The sequence below is a fragment of the Notothenia coriiceps genome, unplaced genomic scaffold (genome assembly GCF_000735185.1).
Source record: "Notothenia coriiceps isolate Sejong01 unplaced genomic scaffold, NC01 NC01_scaffold00020939, whole genome shotgun sequence".
NCBI lineage: Eukaryota > Metazoa > Chordata > Actinopteri > Perciformes > Nototheniidae > Notothenia > Notothenia coriiceps.
The window spans coordinates 9,647-22,856 of NW_011353640.1; the positions used below are offsets into that span (position 1 = coordinate 9,647).

The window sequence follows — 13,210 nt, forward strand, 5'->3', positions numbered from 1 at the left end:
GTCACATGCTGCAGCTTCAAACCCACCTCATTTCTGTGCTCCAAGTAATCACAACCAATACAAACGACTTTCCTTAAAAGGTTTGGTGACAGTTTCATTTTGAACCTGCAATTTACATATACACCTGTAGATAAGTGGACTAAAATAGTAAGTTAAACAAAAGACAATAAACACAACCTGAACGCTCCCTTTAGCCTACATATTTTGTACAAGTAAAAGTGAAGCAAAACCGCTTTGCAACTTCAGAACGAGTAGGAACTTCTGAGCCTCTAAACAAATAAGCTTTCCACTGTCAGTCATTATGTTAATTCGTTAATGCAGATTAAAAAGTAATTGTTAACAATGTGTACACAGAATAATCTGCCTTGGCTGACTGCTGTGGAACAGATAAGAATAGGCGGCAGAGATGTCCAGTGTAGGGCATTATACTGTATGCTTCAGTACACTCTTTTGTTCCTACTGTGCTCATGTAAAAAGATTCAGCAGGAGCAGAACCCGCTGTAACCTTATCTGCCCCTTTATTTTCCCTCCACTCAGTCAAATTTCATCTGCAGTAATGAGGTGTTCATTTAACCTATGGCTTGTTTGTAGCACTTTGGAGGTTTGTCTTAATGAGAGACTAATCTAGACATTACTCACAGGCTGCATGTTGAGATGTCAGTGGTCATTTGCACACTTTGACCATCTTCTTTCTTTTTCCATCTGTAAAACTCATAACATGTTAAAAATACTACTTACAGTTTAAGTTTAAAAGCTGTGAGGCTTAATAAATTACAGAGAAAAATAAATAAATCACATTTTGCAAAGATGTGAGACTTTCAATAGTAGTGTTACAACTAATTGTATTGTCTGCGGTATTTGTTAAATTAACAGATTTGACCATAACATTACAGAACGTTGATTAAGGCCCATCACTATCCCAAATAAAACCAGTAAATCTTCTTTACGTTTGAAACACTAAAACTAATCAAAACTAATTACTAAAAGCCTGTCCACACAGACGGTGGAAAAGCAAACCTCTCTAAGTAAAAGATTGTGTTATTTAGATTCAGTGATGAATGCTAGCCAAGATGCTAGTCAGTCTCAATAGCTTCTTTCCATTATTGATGTACTGGGCTGTTTACTCGTCATTAGCATTTTGTTCTCACTGTTTGTTTGATCTGGATTAAGGGGAATACAAATGTTGCTAAATGACAGTAAGAATGCTAAAGGGACAATAAACTCTCACGCCTTCAACTCCTGTCTCATAACATTGTGGAGCAGTTTATTCTCCACCAGAGGAGGTTAAACTAGATTTTACACCTCCCAGTTGTATGCCTCCATCAACCAGTGGAGTTGCAGTTTACATCAATGCCTTTCAAAAAATCTCATCAATTTATAATGCTATCCTGTTAGTCAGCTGTGGTCGTTTTCAACATTGGCATTCTAATTCTTCAGGTATGTTTAAAGACACTTTTTGAGAGGTCACGGTGACTTTTGAGCATGGAAATCAGACTCAAATCCTTGAGTCCAAGTGGGCTTTTGTGCCAAATTTAAAGGAATTCCCTTCAGCTATTCATGAAATATGTCATTTAACAGAATGGGATGTTTATACAGATCTAGGGAGGGAAATACAAACTACTGACAGCTGCATTATAAGACTAGTATAGAGCCATGACTATGACCAAATGCCTTGATTTAACATTAGAGAGTAAAACTTCTGCAGACTTATGGTATGAAAGAACCTTCATCTTAACACTCAACCTGGTTATATGTAATGGAAAAGCTCATCATTATACCCACTCAACAGCTGACACCTTTTGTCTCCCCGTCTGTTCTCTTAGATGTCAAGTTAATTCAAAGAGGTAAAAAACTGGAGGCCGACCACTTTATGTAAAAGTTCGATCACATCTGTTTCTCAAACGTGCCATATGAAAGGATCAAAACGACACAGCAGGGAAATGATAGACATATTTCTTATTCAGGTGGACAGCCAGTTAAATGAGTGATGAGCATGTCATAGCATGTGTGTACAGGACAAAACAGATCACTAAGGTATAATGTGGAGGAGGAACAAACACATCTATAAAGCTTTGTATACAACAACTTCTCTAGGATAGCATTAGGACACTGTTTTTATTTTATTGTGTATGTGCAAGGTACAAGTTCATGGCAGAAATTACAATATAAACACTGCAAGTGCGCATCTTGGCTGAAAGAATGGCGGTTAACAGATGCTGTCGGGCATATCCACCTCCAGACTCAGGCTGTTCGTCTCGATGTCAGGGTTGGGGGGGGGGTCTAAGAGGTCAGGTGCCTTCTCGCACAATTTACAACATCTTCCTCTTCTCAAACTCCTACAGGAGATGGGCAAGAAAAAGAAAGGAAGAATGAGACACAATGTGAAAATGAAGTGAGACAGAAGTGAATGATTTATTCATGCAAACTTCACAGTCTCTGTTTTGATCCCATGTATCAGATTTGCTGTTGAGCCGGGGAAAGCGAGGCGGCTGGAGCTCTGGAGAGCTTGTTGAGTTTTTCTTTCCTTCCTGGAGTGCATAACATGTTGCGCTGTACGTGTCAGTTAGTTCCAGTTGTCAACAGTAAAACAGTTCACTTCCTGTGATTGATAGAGGCTGCACATCTGCACGGATCTGATTTATGAGAGGTTACAGTCACTGTGTTTATCAGCACAGTCCAACCATGTGACTACAAATGAGAAAGCATTATGTTAGCCATTAAAAAGGATGTAGCTATTTACATATTCAATTTAGGAAATATCACGCAAACCGTAGGATGATAGAATATGTCGTTCCCCAAGAATTTCCCATTCCACAGGGGGAAAGTAACTTTAATGCAAATGTCATTTATCAGGTCTGCAGAACACACAAGCTCTCAGGCACATGTTGGCCCGCTCCTCGACGGCCTGTGGAAACCTGGAGGACTACTGCCCCCTTCAGGAGGAAATATATTAAGAAGTGCTTGAGAGGCAATATCGGCCCCCACTAACCTCCACTTTCTGGGAAGGACGGAATAAAGAGAGAAGACATTTTGGGTGCAAGGGAGATTTTTTGCTTTATAGATGCAGTGGGGTGAAGGAGAGAGAGAGGCGCAGGGATCAGTAATTAGGGATAAAGCTGTAGAGGAAATGAGCAAAAGAAGAGCAATGGGATGGCGAGACAGAAGGGGGAGGATGGGAGTGACATACGCAGACAGATGCTTTGTTAGTCCACAGAGGCAGACAGTAACTCAAGGGTAGAAGACAGGAATCATAGTGTGGAGGTAAGGTGGCAGAGTTGTTTGTGACAGGGAGGGGGAGGGGGAGGAAAGACCCAGACTCTTTGTGGGAGACAGACTGGGATGCCTGACAAGTCAAGAGGAAAAGTGGAGGTGGGAGTAAAATGGAGGTTGCCACTCGTAAGGGCAGGTGAAAATAAACCTGGAGCCAGATGTTTGAGGTATAAATAAGCCCCGCGAGCGCCGCCTTGAACTTTTGAATATATTACACAAACAGAATCTGGAGATTAAATGCGTACCGCTTCTGTTTGTCTGCTCCCATCCCAACACATGAGAATATTGAGCAGGATGGAATAATATTATTATCTGCTGCTGCGATTAGAAGCTCCAGATATTTTGTAAACAACTAAAAAGGTCATCATTATTCTACCTTGCATATGAATCAGGCTCTTCTCAGATAAACAAGTGAAACCACAATATGTTTTCTGCTCTCTTTTCTCTGCACTGAAAACTCCTTTGGATATCACTGCATAATTCATTCACTTATAATGTACTATTTTCCAGTTGCGTTGCATCTTTTTGAATATATATATATATATATATATGACATAGGGTTATTTGGAGAACATTAGTAAAGCTGAAATATAAACAAAAAAACGTGTTGATTTCAGGACAATGATACACTTGTGCCAAATAAGAAGATCACCATTTGCACAATGTCTGTCCTGAGCATATTAAAAATACAATGCTTTAGTTAGGGAGCTTCATAGACAACCATCAAATCTGCTAAATCACAAACACCCGAGTGACTGACAGCTTCATTTAGTAATACAAACATTTCAAATCAGAAACAATTTAGTATATGTTAAGACACATAAGATAGATTTATAAATATATTTAAGATTTCCTTGGTTCGGATACGAAAAGTTTTTTGCATTTCCTGTGCAATATAAACACTGCAAGTGCAGGAGGGATTTATTGTATTTTTAATGATCTCAGTAGTGACAGTGTAAATTCAACAGTTATTCCATGTATCCCTCTTAGAAATGTTAAGAGAAAACAAGATCTGATGCCATACAATATTACTTTTGGTTAAATGGCTGGAAAGATTAAACATTTTGAGTAAGACAGAGCAATACTAGCTAACCACTTCCTGTTTACAAGAACCCATATTTTCAGAGTGTATCTGTAATTATTATCTCCAGGAACTGTAGTGCATTTTCTGTGGCCAAAAAGCCTCCGCAGCAGAGTTAGTTCAATTTGATGAAGTTCCACCGAGATGGAGCAGCCATTGTATTATCTTGCATTAGTAAATGGACTGTACTTATATAGCACTTTATCCAGTCTTTAGGACCCCTCAAAGCACTTTATATATGTAATTCACCCATTTACACCAATTCACACAGAGCCGTGTACCTTACTCTAGGAACTAACATTCATACACACTCACACCATCGCCATGCCATCGGGAGCAACTCAGGGTTAAGTATCTTGCCCGGATACATCGACCCACAACCTTCTGGTTGAAAGACGAGAGCACCCCCTCGCAGCCATAGTCTCCTCAGTAATTGGCAACCCTAACTCACATGACGATGAATCTTTCTGTTGTTATTATGAACGAGGAAACATCCGCCGTTTGAAAAAAGACAATGAATGAATGTATGAACTAGACAAGGAGGTTATTTCTTTCATCTTACTTTTTTTTTTGTACCTAAATCCATCAACTGTAACTGTAAGTATGATGCTTATACCTCTAATGGATAAGATGACGCATGTATCTAATGAGTCTTCACTTCTCCTGCAGGTGAGACAGCAGAGATGCTCCCCCCCTCCCCCCTGAGTCAGGGGCCGCGTTGTTTCTGCCGTAACGCCTACTTGCTTCTATTACTTCGATAGCGGCAGCCAATGAGATTAACAGAGATGTATGAACACAATGTGCAGCAAAATGAACAACCACATTGCACATTTTTCATCATTACACACAATGATTATGAATTAAACTTTGAGAACAAAAACGTGTGCAAATCTATATCGGCGAGCAGGAGCGCCAGCAGTGCTAATGAAAGTATAAGATGATGAATGGGTGTAATACATGCTTTCACTTTTTATACATCTTGTTAACAGTGCTTCCCCAAAGATAAATGGGAATAAAGAAGCAGGGGCACCAATTCAGCCACTGTCAACATGCGATTATTAATTTCTGACATTCTTTACGGCGTATTAAAAGTTCAATCTCAAATATTGCTACGACCAGAATATATTTTTTCGTCCTAAATCGACCATCTTCAATGTGTAACTGCTTGGTGGTGAAAGATGGTGCCACAAGTGACCAGAATCACAAGATATTTAATTTTTACGGTATAATTACGATGATTACATAACGTCAGCTCTAATGAGCTAACATATTTCTCTGTGTAATGAAAGGATAATCATATGATTGGTTTAGTTTATTTGTGTAAAATGTTACCATTATTAGTATAAAATGTCATGCCAAAATCATGTAACATCGAAAATGTAATATCAACACTCCAGACAGAAATTGAAGATGGAAGCTGAAGTAAGGGAGAGGAAAAGAGATACAAGTCAGAAAGAGATTACCGTAATTTTCGGACTATAAGCTGCGCCTTTTTTCCCATTTTTCGACGCTGCGGCTTATATAACGGTGCGGCTAATCTATGGATTTTTACAGCTAACGGCCACCACCTTTAACTCTATGGGCTCTATGGAGGGTCCGCAGACTCCCACCTTTAAGCGGCGGGCTCCAGCAGGAAAAGCTGGAGGCCGGAAAAGAGTGAGACAGGTAGCGCGCAAAAGTAAAAGTGGAACCGAGAGTGGTACGAGAGACAGAACGAGAGCAAGACAGACAGACATTACGAGAGCGAGACAGTTTGTCCCCGTACCACTGGTTGAAAACCACTGCTGTAGATCACTGCCGGTACGTGCGCTGGGAGCACACCGTTTAAGTTTGAAAGTTGAAAAGTTTGTGTGTCTGAAACGCTATGTGATACAGTACAGTTTACACAGCACAGTACATGTTCTGTAGCTACTATTGCACTAAATGGTAACACTTGAATACGTTATGCAAATATGCAACTTGTTTGTTGAAATGTTAATAAATGGGAGCTTCCTCAAACAGCCATCTCTTTCCCGACAATCCCCTCTGTGCACGAACCCTTACATATGGTAATTAAACATTAAAACACCTGCGGCTTATAGTCCAGTGCGGATTATATATGTACACATCATTCAATTTAGCTGCTGCGGCTTATATTCAGGTGCGCCTTATAGTCCGAAAATTACGGTAGATTTATGGAGGAGGCCAACAAAAAACTAAAAATTAATCAGACCATCGGAGCCCAATACCTCTGGTATTATTTTGAATGATTATTCAGACATGACCTTCTGTTGCCTTATTGTTTATTTAGATGTCATTCAGATGTAAAAGGAATGTTAGAGGAGGAGAGACGAATGATGATGAAACTATTACTCAGTCCGACGTAGTCAGATTGTCAATTTTAGGGTACAAGCATAACGGTTTTTAGGAAAGATCTTATGTCAATGGGAGTTAAACATTATGTAAATATTATCAGCAAAACATACTTTGAGTATCAAAAGTAAATGTATTCATGTATATTTAGATGTAATCTATATCATTGTATTATTAATACTCAATCGTAACCTGTAATTAAAGGTAGAAGGTCAGATAATTGTGTGGAGTAAAGAATTAAAATATTACTCTCTAAAATGTTGTGAAGAAGCAAGAATTAGAAATATTTAAGTCAAAAACATGCCGCTCATACTCATAGTACATAAAGTGTTGATGATGCCTTCTCTTTCAGCCGGTGTATAAATAATAATATCTAGCTGGACTGAAGGACTCACCTTGAAAATGGTGCTGCCCAGCTGAGCAGGGGACATGCTGACCACCACTCCAGCTGACTGGAGGGCTTCAATCTTCTCTTTGGCTCCCCCCTTCCCACCAGCAATGATGGCGCCAGCGTGGCCCATCCTGCGGCCGGGGGGGGCCGTTAGCCCGGCGATGAAGGACACCACAGGCTTTGCATTAGCACCCTGGAGAAAATAGAGGGATAGAAAAAAAAACATGAGCATAAAGTTCTGTGAAAATGGACAAAAACAGAATAAGATCAAGGGAAAGAGTGAGGATGTGAGTGCAGTTAGCACAGCGACAAAGTGTATGAGGAGGAAGGAAGGGAGAAAAACTAGAAATGGATGAAAACAGCGAGCATTAGCTTTCTGCACCTGCATTCTATTCATTCATAAGAAATTAAACACCCCATGTCCTCCCATTACAGATGATAACAGGCTTGTCTAACCAGCCAGCTCTGCCTCGGTCTACATTATTAAAACAAAGGGTCAATCAAGCCATTTAATTGCATGGGTTGGTGTATGACCAGAGAGGGGCTCAGCCCCCTGCCACTTCATATCATCTCATTCCTGAGATGGTAATTAGTCATGCAGGCACTGATTAGCTCGGTGGCTGTCTGTGCTGCCTGCTCGCTGATGGATGTTACGTTCAACAGTTAAGATCATTTCCAAGGTGAAGAGAGCTAATAACTCATCCTCAGCAATAACACCATAAGCAAGGGGGACGGAGTGTGTGTGTAGGGCAGCTAATATTTCATACTTAGGAATAAAACACACACACACACACACACACACACACACACACACACACACACACACACACACACACACACACACACACACACACACACACACTTGTTGGACAGCCAAAGCAATACAGCAAGGTCCTTCAAAGACGCCCACAATCTCAGCTCCATATTCAGACCTGACACTGGCAGGAACAAGATGGCAGCAGCTAATATAAACTGGAGATGACTTTTAATAATTAAAACTAGCAGGACGTGTATCAGCCAGGGACCTTGGATAGAACTGTGCCGCTAATGAGACATTAACACTTGCACTGTTATGGGGGAATTAAAAGAAGGAATATCGCTTTAAAGTGCTCTGAATACGTTGCAAGCATCTGTTCTGCAGCGGTGAAAAATGTAAGCACAAAACAAATTAGCACCGAACCTCAGAAGTCAAATCACGTTCTTGATAAACAAACCACCCTCATGTGAATCAGGTCTTAAATCTACCTCAAACGAAAGGGGTTTAATTACTCTATTAATCCCTGCCTCCCTTGATACTAAGTACTAACAATGCATACAGCGAGGGGAGTTATGCTATCATTCACTCTACCCGTCTATTGTTTTCCACTGTTAGCAGTTTGGATATATTACCTTAATTATGAGACCAATAGGGTAGTTCCCCCACCAACAGGCCTGTAGGAGGGCTTTATTATATGAACACAAAAACAGCACTGCTCCAAGGTGAGAAATTGTACTCCAGCTTAGAAAGGCAAACGGAGACAATTACACGGCCCTATAAACATGACGGGTAGGCATGAATAAAACTGGCGTGTGTTCGCACACACGGCGCTCACCAACACTTTTCTCCAGAATACATCCTGCGTTAGTTCTGTGTTGTTTCCACAGAATTAGGAGGGCTTTAGCTAAGCTCAGTGGGGACAGGCCGGGCTACAAATCAAGGGGCTGAAATAGAGAGAAATTCAGTAAACCTCTATGGTAGCTTAGGTGCCAAATACTCCAACCTACTTGATAGGCATGAAGCAAATTCTAATATGGTTCTTCTGAGGAAAACCTTCTTCTGACTTCAGAGAGCCCATAAACTCTGGCAGACCTTTGATACAGGTGACTTTTAAGACCATATTATGTTGGCAAGCACCTCAGACACTGATGAAGATTGAACCTTGAAATATGCCCTACAATATTAAAATATGATAGCAGAGCTTAGTTGGAAATATAAGGTTGTTTTCTTGAATTCTACAGAATTAAGGTGTCGGCAGATAAAAAGTCTGCGGTAATTCAACTGTACGACTGAAATCAATACAAAAATGCAGTAAAAATAAAAAAATGTGAGTGTTAAAGGAACTATTTTCTCTGTTAACCACTTAGTGTGAGTGATGGCGTCCCGCTGTACATGAACACAATGTTCTGCCAAAGTTAAGTCTGCTGTGGTGTTGAAATCATTCTTCTGGTTTGAAGTGGCAGCTAGAAAAGACACAATGTAACGTTCTTCTGGGGGCCATTCACGATTAGTTGACCCAAAATCTGATCACGGTGCCCGATAACCAGATTGGATTATTATTTTGTGTCATTTTCTCACTTGATAGCGTTTTGTGTCTAGATGACTTTTACTTTTTACTTGCCATTACAACAACCTGAACAGATTAAGCTTTAATGCATTTTGCGTAGAAGATTTTCTACCCCCCCATCTTTTTATCAGGGATGTAGCTCAGTGGCCATGAAGGAATATACCATTACATATTTTATTAGAGCCAACAAACTAAAAGTTCCTTCAATGGACATTATACTAAACCTATATGCAATCCCTGAACAGATGTGAGAAGCATTCAGAGGTTAACATGGTTCTTCAGAGTCAGCCCAAAAATGTTTTTCTATCCCATCTCGTCCTCTAAAGCAGTGCTTCTCAAACCTTTTCATACCAAGGACCACTTAACAAATGAAAAAACACTCGCGGACCACCTAACTCCACAAATATCCAAAAACACATCGTTTTTCTAGAACAGATTACAAATCGCTTGAAAATGGTACAAACAAGTGGCAACATGTGTGATGAAGGTGTTGCGCTGGGCTATATGATGCAACCAAAAATGAAACTTAAGCTCACTCCATTGCGGAAATATTTGCGCGAGAGTGCGGAAAACTTTAATTAATTAATTAATTTCAAATGTGAAATGTTACCAATATACTCACGGACCACTAGGGGGCGCTCACGGACCACCAGTGGTCCACGGACCACACTTTGAGAAGCACTGCTCTAAAGCAGAGGAAAGTGTTCCATTATGCAAGAGTCTGCAACATATTGGCAGATTACTCTTGCCAGTTCAAGACTGCAAATTAAACTCTCAGGTCACTTCATACAACAGATCAATGCGCTAAAGCTCTTGTAAATAAAAAAAACTCCTAAATTAGCTAAACTTGATCATCAAGTCACTATTTGGTCGTATTTATTTATTTATTCTGTCTGAGCTCACCTGCTGCTTCTTTCTAGCAACACTCTGCTCCACATTCATAAAAAATGCACACGTGGGAGTTCCCCTTGGTAAGGGTATTTGTGATGTGAATCAAAATGTATTCAAATGAAGTAAAGTTTGAACTAAAGTCTTCAGACCTCTTTGTGCTCTCCACAGCCATTAAGAAATGTACACTATGTTTTTGAGGATGTTCTACTCAATTGACTTTCAACGGAGGATCTGCAGCTTACTCCTACACTCTGCTGGGCTTTTTCATGCACGCGTTTCATTTGAACTGCCCCTTGCTGTCAACACTCTGAGGGCGTGGGGGGGGTGTTTGTACTTTATTTGTTGAGCGAGAGAAGTTATTCTCCCGAGACGCCAGCGGGAGATTTGCATGCATTAGAGCAGCCGAGGGCAACTCAAATCCATTTCGCAGCTCAAGAGCACCATTATAACACGCGCATGTAGAGAAACAAACACAGACACATACACACTGACAAAATGGACGGATTAAAAGTAATGTGCAGGGAGGAAATTGCGAAACAGGGCTGGTGGAGTTAAAAATGTAAATTTCTAGAGCAGCGACATAATAACCGATAATAACCTTGCTGCTCTTCATCACATGTGGGCATCACTGAAGGTGCATTGCTCATCAACACTGTAGATTTCTGGAACATGTACCGTGATTCATACCTTTACCCCAGCTGTCACTCTTTCTATTTATCACACGGACATAGAGAAGTGAGAGACAGCCTGAGGCAGTGATCAAAAACAAAGGACACATTGTTCTAGACACACGATGCTTTTCAGTGTTCGCTACAGCTGGTAGGTTTGAAAAGGCATGACTAAGAGCTAAGGATACATTTGTTATGAACACAGAAACATTTGCTGCAGCAGAGGACAGAAGAAGGAGAGTGAGGTTAAATCATGGGTGTTTTTCCCTTACAGTATTGTGCTGTTTGAGGTACTCCGCTGCATTCTCCTCAGCATTGCCTCCAATCTCCCCAATAAGGATGATGCCCTCTGTCTTGGGGTCATTCAGGAACACCTCCAAACAATCAATGAAGTCCGTACCGTTGAATGGATCCCCGCCAATACCTAGCAGGAGACAAAACACACACTAGTTGTAGACTGCTAAAATTCCTGTGAACATTTGAGGATCACATGGCTGTTCAGTAAAACAAGAGGCAGGTGGAACTCATATCTTTGGCACTGCCTGAAATGTTTAATGTGAGCAGAATGTCTTATTAGGTTCAGCATTACTCTTCATCTAACACACAACTAATGAGGCTTATGGAATTACTTCATAAATGTGTTTTCTTTTTACACATTGTGCCACAGAGAGATGTAATGTATTTGCTAAAACAACTCAAAAGAAAAAAGACCAGTCTCTTTAGCTGCTAAATGCTCCCTTTAGTGCAGAGCAGCTTAGGTGTAGTGCAAAGTGGGTTGTTAAGAGTTTTTTTATTATGCAACAGCTGCGTCTGGAAACAGCTCGGTGAGAATCAAAACAGTAAAGTCAGAAAATCTAATCAATAAGCCGAGAGATGCTAAATTGCTTCATAGATATGAGTAGAACGTCATTCATTATTCTCTGTAGGTTTGAAACGTCAAGAAAACCCTTTTTTTAATTTACAAATATCGGTTGAAGTTGTTTTAAGGCTTAAACAGAACAGTGTGTAGTGCTTTTTAAATAATGTAAACATTGACTGGGGTTATAGGTGCTGCATTTTTTTTTATTTGACTTCAAAGTCGTTATAAAAGTTTGTTTGATTGCATTGCTACCCAATCAACCCTTCTCTCTGTATTGGAATTTAATGACCCCTCTTGGTTCAAGAATACATGACTTGTGACTTTATTCCCAAATTTCAAGGGCTCTGTTGTCATTTTCAAATATCATTTCCACAGAATATTACACCAGGATCTATAATAGCATGGGCAAACCTTCCACAGATACATATTATAAGACAAAATGTCCACTGGATTTATATTCTCTCCAATAAAAAAAACCTGGCAGGACCAAGAAGAGAAACGACATGAATAATTATCACAGAGAAGCACATTAGCAGCAACAAAGATGACAGTGATATTAAATATTGTATTAGCTGTAATTTGCAGCAGCCCCTAGGTCAGTCTCAGACTTAACAAGTCACGAACAGAACTACCAATAAACCTTCTTAATGAACTCTACAATATTTAATACCGTTGCAGCGCTGGCTTTATGAAGTCTGGCTGGAGGACACCCAGTAATTCAAATGTCTAAATAATAATGAAGCAAAGTTGTTTTTCAGTTAATTTTGGTGTCCAACGAGCCCTCACATGGAGATTTGTTGGAAGAGATTTGTGATATGGTTCAACTTTATACTTGTTGTATTGCCAATAAGTAATAGAGCTGGGTTTCATTACAGTAAGTCTGCATGATATGATGGAGTTAAAACAGATTATTCCCGGGTTGCGGTCGGATAATCCAAAAATCAGCTCCTAAATTCTAACCCTATCTCCTATTCCTTGACCTCTGAGTGAAACGTCACGGGGTTAAGGGATAGTGGATAGGAGAATTCAAAAGGACTTAGGAGAAGAGACTGCTGTACTTTAGAGAATCCGACTGCACTTTCACTCTCCGACGTGTTTATGATGCGCCAGCGGACGTCATAAATGTGCGTCGCTGCTGTGGGGAAACTATGGAAACTACAGTTTTCTATACAGCGGACTACAACATGGATCAACCTGATCTCACCAGAATGCATGACTCCTCCACGACTCCTTAAAGAGCATCTTGAAGGTTTTTATTTATTCTACATTTATGCTTAAACTTGCTTGAAAATTACAATTAAAAAAATGAATGCAGCATTTGATATGTTTTACGAGACATAAGGGGCAGGATTCAGAGGGAAAGGCAATTTTGAG

At 40.1% G+C, this 13,210-nt stretch overlaps 1 protein-coding gene across 1 annotated transcript in view; it reads right to left on the bottom strand.

Moving 5' to 3' along the window:
* Positions 1–1,937: 1,937 nt before the first annotated feature.
* The window catches only part of suclg1 (succinate-CoA ligase GDP/ADP-forming subunit alph), a 25,213-nt gene continuing 13,940 nt past the window's right edge, over positions 1,938–13,210 (bottom strand). Inside the window, exons 6-8 of the mRNA XM_010779924.1 lie at positions 11,250–11,401; positions 7,099–7,287; positions 1,938–2,336 (exon numbers count right to left, since the gene is read on the bottom strand). Coding sequence (XP_010778226.1) covers positions 2,310–2,336; positions 7,099–7,287; positions 11,250–11,401 — 368 coding nt within the window. The 3' untranslated portion in view covers positions 1,938–2,309. The remainder of the gene's footprint in view (positions 2,337–7,098; positions 7,288–11,249; positions 11,402–13,210) is intronic.